The sequence below is a fragment of the Mesoplodon densirostris genome, chromosome X, assembly GCF_025265405.1.
Source record: "Mesoplodon densirostris isolate mMesDen1 chromosome X, mMesDen1 primary haplotype, whole genome shotgun sequence".
NCBI classification, from domain to species: Eukaryota; Metazoa; Chordata; class Mammalia; order Artiodactyla; family Ziphiidae; genus Mesoplodon; species Mesoplodon densirostris.
The window spans coordinates 100,785,928-100,811,280 of NC_082681.1; the positions used below are offsets into that span (position 1 = coordinate 100,785,928).

The 25,353-nt window shown below is 36.7% G+C and overlaps 1 protein-coding gene across 8 annotated transcripts in view; it reads left to right on the top strand.

Moving 5' to 3' along the window:
* The window catches only part of CASK (calcium/calmodulin dependent serine protein kinase), a 400,881-nt gene that overhangs the window by 342,693 nt on the left and 32,835 nt on the right, over positions 1–25,353 (top strand). For 2 of the 8 annotated variants that reach the window (XM_060086299.1, XM_060086300.1), the window contains exons 15-19: positions 8,307–8,385; positions 18,733–18,818; positions 19,890–19,958; positions 22,581–22,649; positions 24,045–24,080. In XM_060086299.1, the coding sequence (XP_059942282.1) occupies positions 8,307–8,385; positions 18,733–18,818; positions 19,890–19,958; positions 22,581–22,649; positions 24,045–24,080 (339 nt within the window). The remainder of the gene's footprint in view (positions 1–8,306; positions 8,386–18,732; positions 18,819–19,889; positions 19,959–22,580; positions 22,650–24,044; positions 24,081–25,353) is intronic. The other 6 variants (XM_060086301.1, XM_060086302.1, XM_060086303.1 and 3 more) reach the window with 3 other exon arrangements.

A 25,353-nucleotide genomic window follows, 5' to 3' on the forward strand; every position in this document is an offset into this window, starting at 1 on the left:
GTGGTTTCCAGATCTTTTGCCTTCAACAAAATTAGAGGAAGACTAATTCGGAAGACATTCAAAGAATTGAGTGCCATTGCTAAAATAAAATTCCTTCCATTCATGTCTGCCTATTTGATGTGAATTCGTTTTCTCAGTACTTAGGTGTAGCATTGGAATAGAATGATGCTGAACCCTGCCTCATCCTCATAGAATTTTCATAGGTTGGGAAGATCAAGGAGAGGCTCCTTGATGTTAACAGAGGGGGCAGGGAGAGTAGAGACCATCCAGGCAAACCAAGTAGCATATGCAGAAACCTGCTAGTGAAAAGGCTCTTAGCATAGTTTTTAAAATGGAAAGAAGGCACCACAGCTGGACTGTAGAAAACAAGGTGTACAGCAGGAACAGGACCTCACAAGTGTTGATTCTGTTTTTTATCTTAAAAACAGTGGGAGGCTATTGAAGAGTTTTAAGCAGGGAGATAAGATCAGATTTTCATTTTAGAAGTAATTACTCTGGAGAATGGATTAGAGGGGGACAGGAGTGGATATAGGGAGACCAGTTAAGAGACTGTTATTGCAGTAATACAGGGGAGAGATGATGGAACTCTGAACTAGAGGGATGGATGTCAAATGGAAAGAAGTGAATAGATTTAACAAAAGACCTTGATAATGGATTAACATTGGGGACTGAGGGAGAAGCAAGTATTGAGGATGACCCTAAGCTTTAGGCTTTTCACAGCCAGATGGACAATGATGCTGCCCACTGAGACAGGGAATATTGGGAAAGTCCCAAGTTCTAGGAGAAATCATTTCTTTAGGGAAAAGGAAAACATTCAAACGTATGCATTCATATGTTTTCCTCAGAGCATAGAAAAGGGATATTGGGATATAGGAAAACAAATTACTTAAGAAAGTTGCCCAGTTGCTTTCCAAGTTATAGGAAGAGTTACAGAGCAGTGATCCTATGATTGCAATTTCCAGAAAGCCCTCAACTCTAGACATTCGGGTTGTAATTCTCATTTACTGTTCTTTGCCAGTTATACTATATTATCTCAGGACTTACAGCAGACAGGGGACATGCAAATCACCTCACCCATCTGGTGCTCTCCAAGCAACTCTGACTTAAAAGAGTGTGGGCAGTAGCAACTTTTGGGTACCTCGGGCAAATCACTTCATGTCATTGGGCCTCGTTTTGCTCATACTTTGCTTAGCAAGTATTACCAAAAGTGTGCTTGACTACACGATCCCCAAAATCCCACCCAGCTCTGAAAGTCTACTATTCCCCTCATTCATTTTATGTATTCATTCACTCATTTAGCAAATCTTTTTAAGTGCCTATACTATGTGCAGATCACTGTACGCCAATGATGTAGTGGCAGATAAGACATGGCCCCTTCCTGGAACTCAGTTTCCACAGGGCTACCTACTTTTTTTCTTTTTTCTTTTTTTTTTTTTTGGAGTGGGGGCCACGCTGCGGGGCATGCGGGATCTTAGTTCCCTGACCAGCGATCGAACCTGTGCCCCCTACACTGGAGGTGTGGAGTCTTAACCATTGGACTGCCAGGGAAGTCCCAGGGCTACCTACATTAAACAAGTAAATATGCACTTTAGCACAGTTTGTTTAATGGGTGCAGTTATGACAGAGCTATAGCAGAGAGAAGGCTGTGTCAGAGAAGCAGGAGGAGGGGTGATGTTCAGCCAATCAGAGCAGACAGGAAAGTGGAAGTGACCACAAGAAGGAGGCCCAGAAATGTCTTGTGATCGTCATATCCTAAAGCAACCCAATGACAGTTGCTTGATCTTCTGTATGGTTAACTACATAGAAACATAGACTGAGTAAAAGCATAAAACTACACCCCTGAGTTACATTTTTCAGAAAGCATAAAATAGCCTTGACTCTTCCCTAAAAGTCTCCTTAAAGAAGCCCTCCTGTCTTCCGTCTTCTGTGATCCTAGTGAAGGTGTGTATTTCTTCTTTTAATTGGTTGCCATAAAAACAGAAATTATTTTTATGTGAAATATATTTTCAATAATAGAGTTTTCTATTACATTTAATACAACTTCATTTGCTTGCTTATTTGTCCTGTTAAAAACATTATATTACCATGCAGGATATACCTGTATGATCTCTTTTGCTTTTTGGACCTTCTACAACGTATCCAACTATGTATGCTGGGTCCATCTCACAAGGGTGTTATACTCCCATTACACCCTTGTTTTCCCATTTTTAACATCTCACTTATAATTATTTCTCTATTGATTGGTACTCCCATAGTTGCAGGTGTTAAAGACCAAACTTAAAATAGCTTAGACAACAGGGGAGAGGCTTATGTAAACAAGGAAAGGCCAGGAGTTTACCCCAAGCTGGGGTAGGTTCAGTGGTAACTGGGCCAAATCCTTTCCCTGGAATTTGGGAACTTATGAACAGAGAAAACAAGAATCAATTCCTCTCTGCAGAGAAATGTTTGAAGTAGACAAAATAAGAAATATTGGGCCTCCCTGGTGGCGCAAGTGGTTGAGAGTCCGCCTGCCGATGCAGGGGATACGGGTTCGTGCCCCGGTCTGGGAGGATCCCATATGCCGCGGAGCGGCTGGGCCCGTGAGCCATGGCCGCTGAGCCTGCGCGTCCGGAGCCTGCGCGTCCGGAGCCTGTGCTCCGCAACGGGGGAGGCCACAACAGTGAGAGGCCCGCATACCGCAAAAAAAAAAAAAAAAAAAAAAAAAAAAAAAAAAAAAAAAGAAATATTAACTCCAGTTAGTTTGAGGTGAACTTTCCCTAGCCATGAGAGACCCTGTCTATCTCATTCACTACTTTGTCTAGCAGAGTGTCTACCATATAACAGGTTCACAGTAATACTGGTTGAATGAATACATTAATTTATTAATTTCAAGGATGGAACCACCATCATACTATCATTTCCCTTCTGAAATTAGATTTGACTTACACATTAACTTACAACATTTTTCCAGGAACACCTTCTCTTGGTAACCATAGATGCTGATTGAATGTACAAGTTGGAAATGATACTTGAACAATACAGTTGAATGTGGGACTAGAAACATTGATAAACCAGTTTTTTAAATTGCTTGCCTACCACTTCTAAGAACCACAAAATAGGAACCATGCAAAGTTATATTTTATAGAACTGTACAAATTCAGACAGGGTCTAGATTATAACGTCTCAAATATTTTCATGGAACTTTCTAACAGAATGTTATTTTCCAATGAAGAAGATAAGACAGAGTCCCCCTACCCCTAATCATCTCAAATTTAAGACCAGTTTTCACCAAGGGAGCTCGTTAAAAATGCAGATCTGGGCTCTATTCCACACTTCCTGAATCTAAATCCAAAGAGTGAGTTTAAAACTCAATATTGGACTTCCCTTGTGGCACAGTGGTTAAGAATCTGCCTGCCACTGCAGGGGACATGGGTTCAAGCCCTGGTCCAGGAAGAGCCCACATGCCACGGAGCAACTAAGCCCATGTGCCACAACTACTGAGCCTGTGCTCTAGAGCCTGCGAGCCACAACCACTGAGCCCATATGCCACAACTACTGAATCCCGTGTGCCTAGAGCCCGTGCTCCACAACAAGAGAAGCCACCTCAATGAGAAGTACGTGCACCACAACGAAGAGTAGCCCCCGCTTGCAGCAACTAGAGAAAGCCCACGTGCAGGAACAAAGATCCAATGTAGCCAAAAATAAATAAATAAAATATAAAATAAATAAAGTTAATATTATTTAAAAGGTCCCCATGTGACTCTTAGAATCAACCAAGTCTAGTACAAAAATATGTTTATGAAAGCTTCTCATATAATGGTGAATAATTGGAAAGTAAAAGTAATCTATTCCATAGAATAGTATTCTAGCATTAAGTATATAGAGCTTCCACTTCCAACCAAGGTGGAGTAACAGGAACAGATTTACCCTCTCACCTGAAACAACCAAAGCAAATTTTAAACACATAAAATGAAGTAACAGTTTTCAAGACATTGGACATCAGGCAGCAAAGGACAGTGATCCCTAAGAAACAGGAAGCAAATAAGGTGAGCACTATGATTGCCCCACCTTACTGACATGCGAGAGTTTCCAAGTCACAACACAGTGAGGGGGAACTGAGGCAGAGCAGGCAGACTCCCTGAAGAGACAGAGCTGAGGCCTGGGAAGACCAAAGAACTAAAGTTCATAGGACAGAGTACTGAAGAGGAGAGAGCTGCACAGAGATAGAACCCTAGAGATCTATAGAGGGTCCCCCTCAGGTATTCATCTGAATAATGATCAGCACATTTATGAAAGGAACCTACCTGGAGCCAAGGAAAGACCATCCAAAAGGATGAGAGGGAACAGTGCCCAACACTCACCGCCTGTTCCCACCACCCAGACTAGAAAAACCAATTCAAGGGGCATTGTGTAGAGTGCTTAGGAAGGTCTTGCCTCAGTAATGAGGAATAAGTGGTCCTAGATAGAGAATTGCCCCAGACCTGCCTTAACAAATCATGAAAGCAAGACCCAAAGGATCAAACTATTTCCAAGTAACTGAACTACATCCCAGGACAAAGCTTAAGAATATTTACAGGAATAAAAAAAAATCTAGGGCTTTGCTGGTGGCGCAGTGGTTGAGAGGCTGCCTGCCGATGCAGGGGCCATGGGTTCATGCCCCGGTCCGGGAAGATCCCACATGCCACAGAGCAGCTGGGCCCGTGAGCCATGGCCACTGAGCCTGCGCGTCCAGAACCTGTGCTCCGCAATGGGAGAGGCCACAGCAGTGAGAGGCCCGTGTACCGCAAAAAAAAAAAAAAATCTAGCATGCAATAAGATAAAATTCACAGTATCTGCAATCTAATCAAACATTGCTAAGCATGTAAAGAGGCAGGAAAATGTGACCTATAATGTGGAGAATAATCAATCAAAACTGACATGCAACTGACAAAGATATTAGAATTAGCAGAAAAATTGCACTGTGGGATAAATGGCAGATTAAACATTTCAGAGGAATAGATTAGTGAACTCAAAGGACATAGCAATAGAAACTATCCAAAACAAAACACAGAAAGAAAAAGAATTTTAAAAAATGAAAAGAATATCACTGAGCTATGGGACAACTTCAAGCAGCCTAATATTTGGTTACTTGGAGTCTATGAAGGAGAAGACAGTGAAGAAGAAAAAGGAAATATATTTGAAGAAATAATGACTGAAAACATTCCAAACTTGATGAAAACTATAAATCCACAGATGCAAGAATCACAATGAACCCCAAGCACAAGAAACATGAGGAAAACAACACCAAGGTACCTCATAATCAAACTGCTTAGAACCTGTAATAAATAGGTCTTAAAAACAGAGATAAAAAAAGAAATGTTGCGTACAGGGGAACAAAGATAAGAATGATATCAGATTTCTTATGAGAAACAGTACAATTAAGAAGAACAATGGGGGCTTCCCTGGTGGCACAGTGGTTGAGAGTCCGCCTGCCGATGCAGGGGACGCGGGTTCGTGCCCCGGTCCGGGAAGATCCCACATGCCGTGGAGCGGCTGGGCCTGTGAGCCATGGCCGCTGAGCCTGCGCGTCCGGAGCCTGTGCTCCATAACGGGAGAGGCCACAACAGTGAGAGGCCCGCGTACCGCAAAAAAAAAAAAAAAAAAAGAAGAAGAAGAACAATGACTTTAAAGTACTGAAAGGGAAAAAAAAAAACCTCTCAGGTTATAATTCTAAACCCAGCAAAGGTATCTATCAAAAAATAAAGGTAAAATAAAAACATTTTCAGACATACCAAAACTGAAATAATTCAGTAGACTTACAGTATATGAAATGTTAAAGGACATCCTTATCATTTAAATCTCTCTAAAAGATAAATGGAAGTCTAAACAAAAATAATAGCAATGTGTTTGGGGTTTTGTTTTGTGTGTGTGTGTGTGTTGTACGCGGGCCTCTCACTGTTGTGGCCTCTCCCGCTGCGGAGCACAGGCTCCGGATGTGCAGGCTCAGTGGCCATGGCTCACGGGCCCAGCTGCTCCGCGGCATGTAGGATCTTCCCAGACCGGGGCACGAACCCGTGTCCCCTGCATCAGCAGGCGGACTCTCAACCACTGCGCCACCAGGGAAGCCCTGTTTGGGGTTTTTTAACATGTAAAAGTAAAATGTATAACAGCACAAAGGTCAGGAGGAAGGAAGTGGAAGTATAATGTTATAAGGTTCTTATACTGTACATGACATGGTATAATATCACTTGAAGGTAGACTGATAAGTTAAAGATGTATGCTGTAAACCCTAAAGCAACCACTAAAACAACAAAACAATTATAGCTAATAAGAAAACAGGAGAGAAAAATAGTATGAAAATAAATCCAAAAGAAGGCAGGAAAAGAGGAAAAGGGGAACATAGGACAGATGGGACAAATAGAAATCAAATAGCAAGAAGATATATTTATACCTGACTGTATCAGTAATCACATTAAATGTAAATAGTCTAATTTCCCCAAATTAAAAAGCAGAGGTGGTCAGGTTGGGGTGTGGGGAGGAAGCAAAACTGAATTATATACTGCCTGCAAGAAATGCTTTATACATGAAGACAAATCTTTTCAAAGGAAAAGGATGGAAAAAGATATACTATGATGATGACATTAATCAAAAGGAAGCTGGAGTGACTCTATTAATATCAAAGTATATTCTCAGACCACAATGGAATTAAATTAGAAATGAATAACAGAAAGATGTCTGGGAAAATCCCCAAGCACTTGAAAACTAAATTATCCAATCTAAATAACCCATGGATGAAAGAAGAAATCAAAAGGGAAATTTTAAAGTATTTTGAAGTGAATGAAAATGAAACCACAGCATACCAGAACTTGTGGGATACTGCTAAAGCAGTACTTAGGGAGAAATGTGTAGCACTAAACACCAATGTTTAAAAGAAGAAATAAAACAATGACCTCAGCTTCTACCTTAAGAAACTAGAACAAAAAGAGCAAATTAAACTCAAAGTGAGTAAAAGAAAAGAAATAATAAAGATCAAAGTGGAAATCAATGAAATAGAAAATAAAAACAATAGAAAAATCAATAAAACTTTTCCTTTGACAAGATTGGATCAGTCAAGGAAAAAAAAGACACTAATTACCAGTATCATTCATAAGAGAAGTGACATTACTACAGATTCTACAGATATAAAAAGAATAATAAGGAAATATGGTAAACAACTTTATGTCAATAAATTCAACAACCTAAATGAAATAGACAAATTCACTGGGAGACAAACTACCAAAGCTCACTTAAAAAGGAATAAACTGAATTGCCTTATACTACTTAAAAATTGAATTTAGGTTAAAAAAAATCCCTCAAAGAAAACTCCAGGCCAAGATGGCTTTACTGGTAAATTCTACCAAACATACAATAAAGAAACAGTACCAATTTGTATACAAACTCTTCCCAAAACATTGAAAAGGAAGGAATTCTTCCCAACGTACTATTTTTGATGAGAAGGAGAAGGAGGAAGAGGCAGCTAGCATTACCCTGATACCAAAAGCAGACATTTTGCAAGAAAACTGCAGACCAGTAACCCTCGTGAATATACATGCAAAAATTCTAAACAAATCCATATCTTAAAAAAGGAAAAATACATCATGGCCAAGTGGAGACTAATCCATTAATACAGCTTTATTTATAAGAGACAAAAGCTAGAAGCAATTCAGTGGGTGAATGGATAAACAAAATGGTATATCCATACAGTGGAATATTCGGCAAGAACAAAGAATGAACTATTGATATATGCAATGATGTAGTTGAATCTCACGTCGCAACATTAAAGAGTTCATACCATATGAGTTCATTTATAGAAAGTGCAAACTAATCTATAGCCAGTGAAAACATATCAAAGGTACTTAGGAATGTTGAGGTGGGGGAGCAGGGCATGGAGGGATGTAAGTAGATTACCAGTGGGCATGAGGAAACTTTTGGGAGTGATGGATATATTCATTATCCTGATTGTGGTGATGGTTTCACACATGTATACATATATCAAACTTGTCAAATTGCATACTTTACATAAGCATATATCAATTATACATCAATAAAAAGTTTTAAATTATTAGCAACATGGAAAATAATTATAGGATTAAAAAGCATTATACAAAATGTATGTGTACTATTATTACAGTAATCAAAATATCAAAATTAATATTTCTGTCATGGCATAATGGAGTTTTCTCCTCCATTTTCCATATTTTCTTTAATGTTTTCCTAATTTTTGTAATTAAGGTTATCTACAGCAAAATCACAAATGTAAAAAGAAGTGCCCTCTTATAGTAATTCTGTTTTTCCTTAACTTTTTACAGGGAATCACTTTAAAAATGAATGAGCTAAATCACTGTATTGTTGCAAGAATCATGCATGGGGGCATGATTCATAGGCAAGGTAAGTTCCATATATAATTCTTTCTTTCCTTCCTTAATTTTTTTCCTGTAGCCTAGTGTTTTATGATCCATATAAAAGATCAGTTTCATTTATGTTTTATATAAATGATTTATTTAAGTTATCTGTCTTTGGTTTTAATCACTGTTGGCCTCCATTCGCTTTTATTCATCTCCACATGCTCCAATCTGTAGATACTCAAGGGAGGGTATATTATAGTTTTGTTGCAGGAGCATCTCTGAGTCACTCTTTAGATCCTGACTTATTAGAGGCCATGGGAGATAAAGTATTATCATATCAGGCCTCAGGATAGGTGGAAGACATCCGTACTGGGATACAAGATAGATAGATATATATTTGCAAAGTTAAATGACAGTTGAAGAATTGCTCTCTCATTCATTCAGGAATGAGATATACTATTTATAAATTAGGAAATTAGAATTTGATAAATAACAATATAAAAGTTAAATGGTAAAATAAGAGATATCAAATCTGTGATTAACTTCTTAATACCTGCTACAATAAGTGCAGTCATTCTGAGAAGAGAATACACTAAGGACCGAAGTAGACAAAGAATGATTTTTTGAGAAAGTGGAACTATTGTTAACCCTCAGGTGGATGGGATTTTTAGACATGTAGGTTTAGGCTCCTCTTTGAAAGGACTGAGTTATATGCATTAGTATTTAGAGCCTGATCCAAAAATGATTCTCCTATCCAAAAATTAGACTTCCTTTCTTTGAGATCGTGTTATTTTTGTACTTAACACCTCTTTCCTTAACCCCGGAGAGCAAGAGGTAACACCATAAGCCTTTTAGTGCCTTCTTGTCCTCTTTAGAGATGACTGCTGTGTCTGGCATTACTGCTGCCTTCGGAGGAATCTGTAGGTTTCATGAGTGGATAGCACTCACACAGGAGAATGTTTGGTTTTAAATTCCTGTATGAATTTTTTGTTTATTTTTTTAATAACTTGCTATAAATTCAGTAAAGTCACAACACCATTATTTCTTTAATCTATTTTTCTTATATTACCGCACTGGCAAAAATTTGCTGTCTTTAATAGAAGTGGTATAGTGAACATCCTTGTCCTATTCTTGTTTTTAAAAGGTAGCTTTCCAATGTTTCCCCATGAAGAAGAATATTTACTATAGATTTTTAGTAGATACCTTTTATTAGGGCTGAAGAAGTTATCTTATATTCTTAGTTGCTGGACATTTTAATTATGATTGGGTTTTGAATTTTATCAAATGCTTCTTCTGCATCTGCTGAGATGATTTATTTTCTTTTTACCTATTAATGTGGTGAATGACTTTTAAAGACATCCTAATGATAACCACCCCCCTCCTGGCATTTTTCAGATAAACCCAGCTTAGTCATTGTGTATTATCTTTTGGTATGTACTACTTGGTTCTGTGTGCTATTATTTTGTTTAAGATTTTTGTGATTGCAATTAGGAGTGAGACTGGCCTGTAGTTAATTTTCCTTCCTGTGTTTCTCTGTCTGATGTTAGTTTCAAAGTTACATTGGCCTCATAAAATGACTTGGAGAACCTCTCTTCATGAGTTCTCTGAATATTGTATAATATTGGAATGATTTGTAGCCTGTAAGTTTAGTAGAACTTGCCTATAAAACTATCAGGGGCTGGTGTTTTGTGTTTGGTTTCTTTCAAGGAAGATTTTTTTTTTACCACTGTTTCAATTTCTTTAACATTCATAAGGCTATTCAGCCTTTCTGTATCTTGAGTGAGTTCTGGTAAATTACATTTTTCTGAAAAAATCTTAAGTTTTTAAAATTATTCTAGTAAGCTTCTTCTTAGTGTCCTCTTACCTTTTTATTTTCTGCTGTCTCTGTAATTATGTACCCTTTATTCCTAATATTTATTTGTGCCTTGTCTTTTTTCTCTTGATCAACTTACCAGAGGTTTGTTCAAAAACCCACTTTGGGTTCTGTTAATTCTCTCCATTGTATATTTCTTTTCTATTTTATTGTTTTATGGCCTAATTTTTATTTTCTCCTTCCTTCTACTTTCTATTGGTTTTATCTAACTTTTAAAATTCAACACTTAGTTCCTTTATTCCAGTCTTTCTTCATCTCTAATATATGCATTTAAGGTTAAACTCTACCTCTCTAAGTACTGTTTTATCAGTATCCCACCAGTTATGATATGAAGCATTTTTATTGTGATTCAGTTCTAAGTATTTTTGAATTTCTAGTGTTATATTTTTCATTGACCCACAAGTTATTAGAAATGTTTTTATGTACCACATTTAAGCGGATTTCCTGTATATCTTTTTATGTTTTACTTCTAACTTAATTGCATTGGGGTCAGAGAATGTGGTCTGTATGACACCATTTCTTTGAGGTTTGTTGAGACTTGCTTTATTATGCCACTTTAATCATTTTTGTAAATGGTCCATGTGTACGTAAGAAGACTGTTTATTCTTTAATTGTTGCATGCAGAGTTCTCTATATGATTGCTTGAGGTTAATTTTTTGTTCAAATATTCTATATATTGACTAATTTCTTATCTGTTTGACCTATCAATAATTGTTGAAATATTCCAATTATCATGGTAGAGTTTTTCTATTTCTACTTATAGATCTCTCACTTTTGGTTTTATGTATTCAAAGCTGTTTTATTAGGAGCATAGAAGTGCCTGGTAACCATGTCTATCCTTAATATACTTTCTACTTAAAACCTATTTTATATTAATATAGTTATTCCAACTTAATTTTAGTACTTCCTAGCATGTCTTCTTCCCTCATTTCTAACCATTCTGTGCCTGTATGCAGTAGAGTGTGTCTTACAAACATTTCCAAATTTGGGTTTTTCATTTTGTAATGCACTCTGATGATTGCTATCTTTTAATGGGCAAGGTTAGTCCATAATATTTATTTTGATGATTTCTATCATCTTGCTTTTTAAAATATTTATTCCATATTTTAATTGATTTTTTTTCTTCATTTTTGTTCCATCCCCCCACCCCCCAGTAAATTAGAATTTCAGTACTCTATTCCTATTTTTTAGATGGTTACCTTGAAATTTTGTCGTGCATATTTAACTCGACATATACTAAAGTGAAACAGTATGTTAATCCCACTCCCAAAGAATACAAAGACACTGGAACATCAAGTTAGACCCCACTCTTGACTTGCATATTATTCTTGCCCAGCACTTTCGTTCTGTCCTGTTTTAAATCCACAAATTTGAAATTACTCTTAAAATACATGACCATTTTTGTTTGGATTTACGTAAATGTTTACAATTTTATTTGCTCATCATTCCTTTTTGCATTGCAGACCATCCTTTAGGGAGCATTTTTCTTTCTTCCTAAACTACATCCTTTAAAGCTCCTTTAGTGATAGTCTCTTGTTGATAAACTCCCTCAGGTGGTGTTTGTCTGTAAATATTTCATTTCAACCTCAATCTTTTTTTTTTGAACATCTTTGTAAGAGTATAATTGCCTTACAATGTTGTGTTAGTTTGTGCTGTATAACAAAGTGAATCAGCTATATGTATACATATATCCCCATACCTCCTCCCTCTTGCATCTCCCTTCCACGTTCCCTATCCCACCCCTCTAGGTGGTCACAAAGCACCAAGCTGATCTCCCCGTGCAGTGCGATGCAGCTGCTTCCCACTAGCTATCTATTTTACATTTTGTAGTGTATATATGTCAATGCTACTCTCTCACTTAGTCCCAGCTTACCCTTCCCCCTCCCCGTGTCCTCAAGTCCATTCTCTACGTCTGTGTCTTTATTCCTGTCCTGTCCCTAGGTTCTTCAGAACCTTTTTTTTTTTTTTTTTTTTTTTAGATTCCATATATGTGTGTTAGCCTACGGTATTCGTTTTTCTCTTTCTGACTTACTTCACTCGGTATGACAGACTCTAGGTCCATCCACCTCACTACAAATAACTCAATTTCGTTTCTTTTTATGGCTGAGTAATATTCCATTGTATATATGTGCCACACCTTCTTTATCGATTCATCTGTCGATGGACACTTAGGTTGCTTCCATGTCCTGGCTATTGTAAATACAGCTGCAATGAGCATTGTGGTACATGACTCTTTCTGAATTATGGTTTTCTCGGGGTGTATGCTCAGTAGTGAGATTGCTGGGTCATATGGTAGTTCTATTTTTAGTTTTTTAAGGAACCTCCATACTGTTCTCCATAGTGGCTGTATCAATTTACATTCCCACCAACAGTGCAACAGGGTTACCTTTTCACCACACCCTCTCCAGCATTTATTGTTTGTAGATATTTTGATGATGGCCATTCTGACTGGTGTGAGATGATATCTCATTGTAGTTTTGGTTTGCATTTCTCTCATGATCAGTGATGTTGAGCAACCTTTCATGTGTTTGTTGGCAATCTGTATGTCTTCTTTGGAGAAATGTCTGTTTAGGTCTTCTGCCCATTTTTGGATTGGGTTGTTTGTTTTTTTGATATTGAGCTGCCTGTAAATTTTGGAGATTAATCCTTTGTCAGTTGCTTCATTTGCAAATATTTTCTCCCATTCTGAGGGTTGTCTTTTCATCTTGTTTATGGTTTCCTTTGCTGTGCAAAAGCTTTGAAGTTTCATTAGGTCCCATTTGTTTATTTTTGTTTTTATTTCCATTTCTCCAGGAGCTGGGTCAAAAAGGATCTTGCTGTGATTTATGTCAAACAGTGTTCTTCCTATGTTTTCCTCTAAGAGTTTTATAGTGTCTGGCCTTACATTTAGGTCTTTAATCCATTTTGAGTTTATTTTTGTGTGTGGTGTTAGGAAGTGTTCTAATTTCATTCTTTTTCATGTAGCTGTCCAGTTTTCCCAGCACCACTTATTGAAGAGGCTATCTTTTCTCCACTGTATATTCTTGCCTCCTTTATCAAAGATAAAGTGACCATATGTGTGTGGGTTTATCTCTGAGCTTTCTATCCTGTTCCATTGATGTATATTTCTGTTTTAATGCCAGTACCATACTGTCTTGATTACTGTACCTTTGTAGTATAGTCGGAAGTCAGGGAGACTGATTCCTCCAGCTCCATTTTTCTTTCTCAAGATTGCTTTGGCTGTTTGGGGTCTTTTGTGTTTCCATACAAATTGTGACATTTTTAATTCTAGTTCTGTGAGAAATGCTATTGGTAGTTTGATAGAGATTGCATTGAATCTGTAGATTGCTTTGGGTAGTATAGTCATCTTCACAATGTTGCTTCTTCCAATCCAGGAACATGGTATATCTCTCCATCTGTATCATCTTTAATTTCTTTCATCAGTGTCTTATAGTTTTCTGCATACACGTCTTTTGTCTCCTTAGGTAGGATTATTCCTAGGTATATTTTATTCTTTTTGTTGCCGTGGTTAATGGGAGTGTTTCCTTAATGTCTCTTTCAGAGTTTTCATCGTTAGTGTATGGGAATGCAAGAAATTTCTGTGCATTAATTTTGTATCCTGCAACTTTACCAAATTCATTGATTAGCTCTAGTAGTTTTCTGGTAGCATCTTTAGGATTCTGTATGTATAGTATCATGTCATCTGCAAACAGTGACAGCTTTACTTCTTTTCCGATTTGCATTCCTTTTATTTCTTTTTCTTCTCTGATTGCTGTGGCTAAAACTTCCAAAACTATGTTGAATAATAGTGGAGAGAGTGGGCATCCTTATCTTGTTCCTGATTTTAGAGGAAATGGTTTCAGTTTTTCACCATTGAGAATGATGTTGACTGTGGGTTTGTCATATATGACCTTTATTATGTTGAGGTAAATTCCCCATATGCCTACTTTCTGGAGAGTTTTTATCATAAATGGGTGTTGAATTTTGTCAAAAAGCTTTTTCTGAATCTATTGAGATTATCATATGGTTTTTCTCCTTCAATTTGTTAATATGGTGTATCACATTGATTGATTTGCATATATTGAAGAGTCCCTGCATTCCTGGGATAAACCCCACTTGATCATGGTGTATGATCCTTTTAATGTGCTGTTGGATTCTGTTTGCTAGTATTTTGTTGAGGATTTTTGCATTTATGTTCATCAGTGATATTGGTCTGTAGTTTTCTTTTTTTGTGACATCTTTGTCTGGTTTTGGTATCAGGGTGATGGTGGCCTTGTAGAATGAGTTTGGGAGTGTTCTTCCCTCTGCTATATTTTGGAAGAGTTTGAGAAGGATAGGTGTTAGCTTTTCTCCAAATGTTTCATAGAATTCACCCGTGAAGCCATCTGGTCCTGGGCTTTTGTTTGTTGGAAGATTTTTAACCACAGTCTCAATTTCACTGCTTGTGATTGGTCTGTTTATATTTTCTATTTCTTCCTGATTCAGTCTCAGAAGGTTGTGCTTTTCTAAGAATTTGTCCATTTCTTCCAGGTTGTCCGTTTTATTGGCTTAGAGTTGCTTGTAGTAATCCCTCATGATTCTTTGTATTTCTGCAGTGTCAATTGTTACTTCTCCTTTTTTCATTTCTAATATTGTTGATTTGAGTCTTCACCCTTTTTTTCTTGATGAGTCTATCTAGTGGTTTATCAATCTTGTTTATCTTCTCAAAGAACCAGCTTTTACTTTTATTGATCTTTGCTATTGTTTCCTTCATTTCTTTTTCATTTGTTTCTGATCTGATCTTTATGATTTCTTTCCTTCTGCTAACTTTGGGGGTTTTTTGGTTCTTTTTCTAATTGCTTTAGGTGTAAAGTTAGGTTGTTTATTTGAGATGTTTCTTGTTTCTTGAGGTAGGATTGTATTGCTATAAGCTTCCCTCTTAGAACTGCTTTTGCTGCATCCCGTAGGTTTTGGGTCATCATGTTTTCATTGTCATTTGTTTCTAGGTATTTTTTGATTTCCTCTTTGATTTCTTCAGTGATCTCTTGGTTATTTAGTAGCGTATTGTTTAGCCTCCATGTGTTTGTATTTTTTACAGTTTTTTTCCTGTAATTGATATCTAGTCTTATAGCACTGTGGTTGGAAAACATACTTGATACAATTTCAATTTTCTTAAATTTACCAAGGCTTGATTTGTGACCCAAGATATGATCTATCCTGGAGAATGTTCCAGGAGCACTTGAGAAGAAAGTGTATTCTGTTGTTTTTGGATGGAATGTCCTATAAATATCAATTAAGCCCATCTTGTTTAATGTGTCATTTAAAGCTTGTGTTTCCTTATTTATTTTCATTTTGGATGATCTGTCCATTGGTGAAAGTGGGGTGTTAAAGTCCCCTACTATTATTGTGTTACTGTCAATCTCCCCTTTTATGTCAGCTTCAATCTTGATTACTTCTGCTGAGAGCACAGTTTTAAATTAATGGTTACCATTCTGTTTTCTTTTGGCATCTGTTGTTTGATATTGAGAAGTCTGGTGTCACTGTAATTGTCCTTGCTTTGTAGGTGATCTCTCCTTTCTCCCTGGACTTTTTAAGGTCTTTGTCTTTGATGTTCTGTAGTTTTACTACCTCCCAGCATGGATTTCTTTTTATTTTTCCTACTTGGGATACATTATTCTTCCTGGAGCTGTGTAATCATGTTTTCATCAGTTCAAGAAAATTTGCAACCATGTTTCTTCAAATATTGCCTCTTCTCCATTCTCTCTATTCTCTCCTTCTGAACTCTAGGTAGATGTATGTTAGACATTCCCTCCATATCTCTTAATATCTTTTTCACATTTTCTTTATTTCTTGTTTCCTATCTTTCTTATCTCCTTACTTCTCTGAACTGCATTCTAGACAATTTATTTGGTTATGTCTTCCAGTTCACTGAAACTCTCTTCAGCCATATCTGAACTCCTGTTCAGCTCATCCGTTCATTAGTTTATGCTACCAATTATATTTTTCCTTTCTAGAGGTACTAGTCACTTCTTCTTCTTTTTATTTTCAGATCTGTATGTTCACACCTGATAATCTCTTGTTGCATATTCATCCTTGTAAATAGGTCCCTTTCTTTCCCCTAATATTTAACATATAGCTATTTTACACAGGCATACCTTGGAGATATTACAGGTTTGGTTTCAGACCACCACAATAAAGTGAGTCACATGAATTTTTTTGTTTCCCAGTGCATATAAAAGTTATGTTTGCACTATGCTTTCATCTATTAAGCGTGCAATAGCATTATGTCTAAAAAATATACATACTTTAATTAAAAATTACTTTATTGCTAAAATATGCTAACCATCATCTAAGCCTTCAGCAAATCGTAATCTTTGCTCCTGGTGGAGGGTACTGTCTAGATGTTGATGGCTGCTGACCGATCAGGGTGGTGGTTGCTGAAGCTTGAGGTGGCTCTGGCAATTTCTTAAAAGAAGACAACAATGAAGTTTGCCTCATTGATTGACTCTTCCTTTCACAAATGATTTCTCTGTAGCATGCAGTGCTGTTTGCTAGCATTTTACCCATGGTAGAACTTGTTTCAAAATTGTAGTCAGTTCTCTCAAACCCTGTCACTGCTTTATCAACTAAGTTTATGTAATATTCTAAATCCTTTGTTGTCATTTCAACAATCAGGTAAGTTTGCCATCTTATATGAGCACAGTTCATGACACCCCCAAAACAATTACAATAGTAACAGCAAAGATCACTTATCACAGATCACCATAACAAATATAATAATGATGAAAAAGTTTGAAGTATTGCGAGAATTACCAAAACATGATGCAGAGACATGAAGTGAGCAAATGCTGTTGGAAAAATGGCGCAGATAGACTTGCTCAACACAGGGTTGCCACAAACCTTCAATTTATAAAAAATGCAGTATCTTTGAGGCACAGTAAGGCAAGGCACAAGAAAACAAGGTATTCTTGTATTCTATATCTGACCATTCCAATATCTATCCTCCTTGAGGATCTAAATCTGTTTTTTCTCTTTCTGATGACTCGCATAGTAGTTTGCCTTATTGTATGTTTGGTGATCTTTGATTGTAAGCCTATTGCTTGTTCAAATCAGTGGAAGTCTTGGGGGCCTAAACTGGAAACGCTTTCCTCCAGAAAGGGTTTGTTCCTTGTTCTACCAGCTGCCATGGAGTACCACTGATCTGGGTCTTGGCTCCCTACAGAATCCTAGGCTCAGCTTCTCTAACTTGCTATTGGCCCAAGGCTCAGAATCCGGCCAGCAGGCATTACAGCAATGGCATTTACCCCTCCCACTATTTCATTCCATCCTTACTTTGCCACCACTCTGGATGCAGCTCACAGGGTTCTTTTGTGTGGAGGGGAGAGTGTGGATGGAAGTGGGAAGTGTTCTTGGGAATTTGCATTCCTTTTGTGAGACCAGTAACAGTTCAAGAGGTGTGCCCTAGACGGGATTTGTAGTTGTAAGAAAGTCTATGGGTGCCTAACCAACCATATTTGAAACAAAAGTCCCCAAATTTTTATGTTTTATTATGTTAACTTTCAAACATGAGTAGAGAAAACAGTGCAGTCAGTTGAAGTAGAGAAAAGTGGAAAGAATAGTGAAGTGCTCGCCCACATACCCATAAGCCAGGTAGAATTATTGTTAATTCATGGCCACACTGGTTTCATCTGTATTTGCCCTACTGCCCACCCCCCTGGATTACTTTGAAGCAATACCAGGCGCCTTATTTTCTTTATATGCATTTTAGTGCGTACCTCTTAAAGATACAATGAGCTTTTCATGATGAAGTCAGGTCAATAAGTAAACGTGCACAATTCATAAATAAGAAAGCAAAATTTTATATAACACTATTTAAGCATTGGTTCTTAGTCGCTTTTTCTAGTTGAAGTATTACAGGACCCTGAAATGCCTACCAAGTTATTATTAAAAGGTTGCAGTATGTCTAATATAAACTTGTTGTTACACAGATATTATCATATCACAATTCTTTGAAAATCAACAGCCTTTGTATCATATTTGGTAGATAATAATGATAATAACAGCAAACACTTAAATGGTACTGACTATGTGCCAAGAACAGTTCTAAGCCCTCTACATGTATTAAACTCATTTAATCCTCATAACAATCCTATGAGATAGATACTGTTTTCATCTCCATTTTACAAATGTGAAAACCAAGACATGGAAAGTTTCAGTATGTTACCCAAGATCTTAAAGCTAGTATAAGTGATGAAGCAGAGGTATGAACCCAGACAGGCTGCATCTAGAAGTTGTAGTTTTAAACCACTATATACACACTGTCTCTCTCAGAAAAATAAGCAGATTTCTACAGCCATCTTTCAAAACTGTGTCTTCCATAAGTTATGTGTATCTGTTTTGGTGAGTTTACTATGTGAGCCTAACTTGTACCTGGTTCTGAAATATTGGCCTTCAGTATTTAGCTTAATTTTTTTTAAATTACTTACATTGCTGCCTTTGGATTTTATTATTATAAAAGTATATATCATTTCATGTTTATAATTTTGTGTAATTTCTTAGGTACACTTCATGTCGGAGATGAAATTCGAGAAATCAATGGCATCAGTGTGGCTAACCAAACAGTGGAACAGCTGCAAAAAATGCTTGTGAGTAAATGAAAATCTCTTTTTCTAAGATTGACTTTCAGTTCATTAACTTATTTATTAGTGCACAAATAAAGGATATTCTTTTATAATCAGTATCTCTGGTTCCATCATTTGTGTGGACTTGAACTTATACAACATTCATAAAAACTGAGAACTAGGAAAATGTTCACATGCAGCAGAGCTTAGAAACATTTTGCCCATCTTTAGCAGTGTGGGCTTGAACATTCTCCTTTCAATCCTTTGTCCCCTGTTTCTTATTGAGCAGATGTTTAAAGAAAACCTTTGCAGTTGTGCATGCTTGTGAACTAGTTTCTCACTGACCTCAACTCTGCTGACATCAGCAGTGTCAGAAGCCTCTTTCCTGTGTAGCTGAGTCATAGCCAGCTGTATTGGATTTCTCTACAGCACAGGGGAAAGGAAAGTCATAGTAGACCAAGTCATTTTTTACCATGTATATTCAAAATCCGTGTTCAAATTAGGCTTTGGATTGGGGCGGGGTGGGGGTGCAGAGTGACAGGCCCTGGCGAGCAGAGGGAGATGTTTTGGACCTCTTGTCCTGGACCTTCTTCCCACCACAATGTAGCAGCCTCCCATGTTACTTATATCTATTAAAGGTGAAATAAGCACCACAGACTCACTACAGTCAAAACTAATGCCAAAATTATGAAATAAAGAGCAGATTTTTATGGAATACACCATCATAATGTAGCCTACCAAATATAATTCTTACATAATTACTTGTTCTATTGTACAGTTCAACTTACATTCACTCTTGAAAGGCATGTCACTTAGAGTTGTGTTCGTGTCTATGAAAAGGTAACCATCAGAGGTCTGTTATACCATTGCTGTATGACCAGGACAGTCAGCCTTGACTTTGCAGGGCTTTTCCCAGGAATAACCTCCACTGTTAGTGTGAGCAGTTCCTGCTTTTATAACTCAGTTTCATTTTAGGCCCATGCACTCTCAGCTGACTTGCATTAAATACCCGCCCCCACATTTTCAGTGGTTTCTTGCGCGTTTTTGTGTGAAACATTTGTTTGTTAAAAGAGCTCTCCTTTTTTTTTCCTCCAGCGGGAAATGCGGGGGAGTATCACCTTCAAGATCGTGCCAAGTTACCGCACTCAGTCGTCATCCTGTGAGGTAATAGCTCTAACGAAACACCCCGTCTCCTCTGGGTTCTTAACTAACTGTCTGCTGATGGCTGAATGTTTTGGCTTTCTGGGAAATTGTTTCTGCCTGTGCTGTTGATCACTGCACACCAATTTTACAACAAAGATAACGGAACAGAGTAGGTCCCATCCACCTACTCAGCCCTGCTTCCATGGGGATGTCCTCAGCACTTTAACTTTCTGCAGGCTGGAATCAAAACAAAATACATATAGAGAAGCTCCAAATAATGACAAAGGCTTAATAAAGAACAAACAGAGTCTCTGGGGGAAAAAAAGATAATTGCAATAATATTTCCAGGAAGTACATTCACTTCCCTTGTTAGGAAATCACATAGATAGTTCTTCTTTCCAAGGATCTGAGAAGTGGTCTATTTCTGTTAAGATAGAGTAGTTCAAATAATTGTGACAGGTCTCTAGATGGATGTTAAGTCTATGAGAAATTGATAACTGACATTATTAGAGGAATATAGGCTTTTGCAACCTTCTCTGAAATTGTTTAAATTGGAATGTTATCTGATTCGTAAACAAGTTTTCTAGAGTAATACAAACCCAAAGTTCCTTTCTTACAATAGGCTTATCCTTTAGAAATTGTAGCTTTCCCAACCTATATTATTCAGTTTGCTATTGGTTAGTAAGTGAGATTCAAAAATCTATTCTTTTTATATTTGGAAATATGAGCCGGCCTAAATGGTGTCATCCTTTGGTCATTGCACATTCAGTTTGAATATTTTTTTCTGAAGCTTGTTCTTTCTTGTGCATCTTCCAAGTATGTGTACATCAATATGAAGTACACATTTCCTCCAGTTAATATTTAAGACTGACAGACAACTTATTTCATCTAGAAGATTGAATTTGTACTTAGGAGAAATTGATGGAGAAAGTATAATGTTTCTTCCAGTCTCTAGTAGTGATGTAAATTTCACAAGAAAAATCAGAGGCTTCATGTTTTTTTGTAAACCTATTGAAGATAATGTATAAGAATTTGTAGTTTTGTCAAGTATATTTTTAGTGAGCCTTGACAATTGGGGTTTCTGTTATATCAGGTCTTGAGCTCCTCTCGGTGGCTTTTTATGGAACTTCAATTAGTACTGTATTTCAAAACAAAATATAGAACTACTTCTGCTCCAGGATTTATAGTTTTGAAATTTGTTAACTAGTACACAAACCTTACTGGAAAATAGAGACTGTCACATGCATTTTTATGTAAAGCATTTTGATAGTCTAAAAATCACAGGTGGTCCTCATACCATTTCTCATCTTGGAAGAAATTTAGTAAATATGATTGATTTTTGTCTTTTTGGCTCACTAACCAGAAAACAGTGTTAGTTATTAAAAAGTTTCTCTTGTGTTTTTGAGTGGTTGAACTAGTTTTGGGATGGGACCAGAATTACACATATAAATGCTATGCTCTCGAGTAAAAAGAGCCCTCTCTTACCTTCTTTACCTCTGAAGAATAGGAAAAAATGTACTCCCCTCCTTGCCCTCTGTTTGACTCTCCTGTGCTCTGGCAGAATTCAAGCCTGTGGTTGGACTCTTCCCAATTACAGCAGTACTTCCCAAAGAAAAGCTCTCTGGCCACCTTCATCAGCATCCCCCTGGCCGTTGGTAAAAGAGGGGACCCCTGCCCCACACCCTGGCCCTACTGGCATGAGTCTCTGGGGGTGGCGCCTAGACATCATTCTGCTCACTAACATCTGACAGTACTCATCTAAGAGATCCCATTATTTAAAGGCTAACAGGTTCTGGAGGTTTTCTTTAAGTCTTCTAGAAAAAGCAAATGTCTTTTGAGCAGACATGCACATTTCAAAGGTTTCAAAGAACTCTACTAAACCAAAAATTTTTAAATACTTATTTTCATCCCCTCCTTTTTCTAACATTAAAGTTGATTTGGACAATAAGGGAGTGGAGCCTGGAAAGGATTTTGAGCATGTCACATAGTATAGTGGCTGTGGCTGCTGGGATCTTTGCCAGAATCTTTAGAGGCTCAAGATTATTGTTTTAATTAATCTGCTAAAATAATCTAAAAGAATAAAGGTTTCTTCTCTGGTATATATCTATCTTTTACCCTTATTAGTAATATCTATCCTAGAAAGATTCTAAGGTGATTACAACATGAGAAGTCTTTTTTTGAGATTCACTTCACTTCAAATTGCATCATTCAGTAATTTTTGATACCGAGGTACCTAAGGATTATTAAATACTTTTCAAACCTAACTTTCAATAAAAATTAGGCAGTTGGGATCTTCAGCACAGTAATTTTATAGTAATATTTGTCATTTTACAGTACTTGATAGGATTTTAATATCAAGTCACCCTTTGGGGTCTTATTTAAAGAAAGCAAAGGTTATAGAATGTTAGAGACAGGAAAGAAATGGTTAATGAATGACACGGTCATCACTTACAATATGTGAATCTTTAAACTGTAAAATTTTTTTTCATACTTCTGTGAAATCATGCAAGTAAGTCAGTATGGCACCTTTATAGCTAAAACCTCAAAGGAAATGGTTGTCAGACTGTGGTTGTAACTGTTGATGTGAATATCTCTGTTTCTGTGCTGGTGTTCTGTGTTAATGAACCTTGTGTCTTATTTCAGAGAGATTCCCCCTCCACTTCCAGACAGTCCCCAGCTAATGGTCATAGCAGCACTAACAATTCTGTTTCGGTAAGAACTCTAGCTCCACACAGCAAAGTGTGACAATTTTGTTGGTGCCACCTGCCATGAGTGTTCTAGTTACATGTGTTCAGTGGAAATATTGTCTTCTGCCGATATACAAGGCTACTACAGCTACAATGCAGTTTACTCCTGGAAAATCTTTTTCAACATTTTCTTCTCATTAAAAATGCCTTTCATTAGTTAAATTTGAAATGTAGTTCAAGACTGCTTTGGTCATTCTCAAAATATTTCTCTGTCACCCATCTACTATTTATGACTTTGCTCAAAGTTATGCAAAGGATGTAAGTGGAAGTTTCTTGAAATTTCTCAACATTTTTTTTTAATTTGAGAAAGATAAAGAAATGTAAGGATTTTGCAGAGTAGGCATTTGGGTATTCTTGGGCTTTGTAGTTGTCTATTCTGAGTGATATCAGCAACATGTTTTAGTTTCCGCTATCTAAGTTTACGAATTGGTGTGCCCTCTGTTATTGTGGTACGTGCACATACTTTTGTGAATTATAAGCCTTGCCTGGATATAAACAGCAAAAGGAACTGGCTTCAAACTGCACTTAAGCCACGCTATTATCACATCTTTAACACAAAGTACTTTATATTTTGACTTGAACTTGGAATTTTACTTTTTTTTTCCAGAACTATCCATTTTGGAAAGTAAAAAGAACTGTTTTTAATTTAAACAAATGGGAGCACTTAATACGTGCAGGTGTGCAATATTTGGGGTAACAAAATCTCTAAGTTGCTGATATTGCTGTTAAAAATATTGAGAGTTCTAATAATACAGCAGTATCACTTTTTTCCTGACTATTAACTTGCCCTTTAAAAATATATCAACATTTTTATCAGATACATTTAAAAATAATTTAGAGATCACCTCAAATGGAATGATATAAGAGAAATTATGGAAGAAAATTTCCTAAGACTTTTATTTGCAGCTTCAAAACAGGCTACCAAAGGAATTCATTTATAACATTTAATAACTTTAAGATGGTGAAAATCCGTACAACCATTGAATTTTTCGAAATCTAAATGGTTGCAGTGACTAAGTTGAAAAGGGCAACAGCTCTTTTGAGTTTGGGGGGGGGTTTTTAAATAGGCTATTTCACTTGCAGTGGCTTTTGTGTTGAAGATGCTGAGTTGTTTCTTAAGAACACATTTTCTCTCTGCTTAAACTTACCTGCTTTCTTCAGCTTGCTGCTAAATGGCCTGGGTTTGATTTTTTTTTTTTTGATAACTCAACATTTCTGAGAAATGGAATAATGTATATTATCTCTTTACAACTTAAATCTAGCTCATTTTTTAACCATATTGTAACAGAACACACAAATTACCTTGTACTCTTTGAAAAGTAAATGAAAATTTTTCTCCTGGGTTGGCTTTATTCTACAGGACTTGCCATCAACTACCCAACCAAAAGGACGACAGGTGAATAGATACCCTCTATAGAAACTTCTCTAAACTGAGCTGCTAATAGCCAATCCTTTATTAACCCTTTTCATCCCATAATGTCTGCATTTGGACCATAACATTTGAGCATTGAGAGCTTGTACCATTTCATTTTAACACATTACACATGACTAATTCTCTATAAAGATTTTTTTCCTAACATCTTTGTAGCTGTGATGGTTATTGTAATTTCAACCTGATCATTTTATGTTGATGGTTGAGAATTCAGCCTTTGGGGATCTTATGGGCCTGCCTCTGGGGTGGAAAAAAATTTTTAAAGGTTACAAAATTCTTAGAATTCTAAGAATAACTACAACGTACATGGAACATTTTTAAGCAATAATTATCTGAAGTTTGAAGGCTTTTTCGTAATTTGTATCTGCATGTGTATTTCTAAAAGCCATATACAATGAAAAAAAAAGAATAGAAAATTCCTGGCTTTACAGCCTAATCAAACATGAAAAGTTAAGTGCTGCCTAACACAAGTAACTTTCAATTTGCTGGCACTTTGAGTATGAATTTTAGGTGCAAATGCAGAGACTTGTTAATTTTATAGGCTGGATTTCTGAAAAGAAACTTAAACAGAATAATCACACAATAGTTCCAAAGCCTTCAGGTTGGTTTTACAGTGACTTAAACATTAATATTCAAATTTAATTTCAAGAGATAGAATTTTTATGGTATTTTTTGTGAAATGTGCTATTAAAAAATATCAAATTGTGAGTTAAGATTTGCATAAACTAGCACCTAATAGAACTCACCCATAAGTGATGCAACATTCAATATCTAGCACCTTATTTTAAATCATTTAGAAATCCAGTGATTCATAAAATGGTGCCATATAACCCCTTGTATGCTAATCTGTTTCCTTTTATAATATTTACTAGTTATATTCACATATCATAAAATTCAGAGCCTTAAACCATGCATATCTTGAAGCTCTGTGCAGATTTCAAGTGTTACGCTGGCAAAGCCAGGATTCAAACTAATTTTTCTTCTCTAAAAAGAGTAAAATACAAAGTCTAAATCCTGTTTAAAGAATAAAACTATTTTTAAATGCTTTAAAAAATTGTTCGAATTACATTTAAGCTTATCAGCAGTGTGCAGACACACTGCCAGTTGTCATGTAGGCATTTTACAGCAAGATACCAGCACAGAGTTCTTGCTAGTTTTGTATCATGTACTGCTTTAGGGTTAAAACCTGTCCTGAATGCTTGTGGTCATGGTTTAAAGGCTGCCATGTGATCATGAC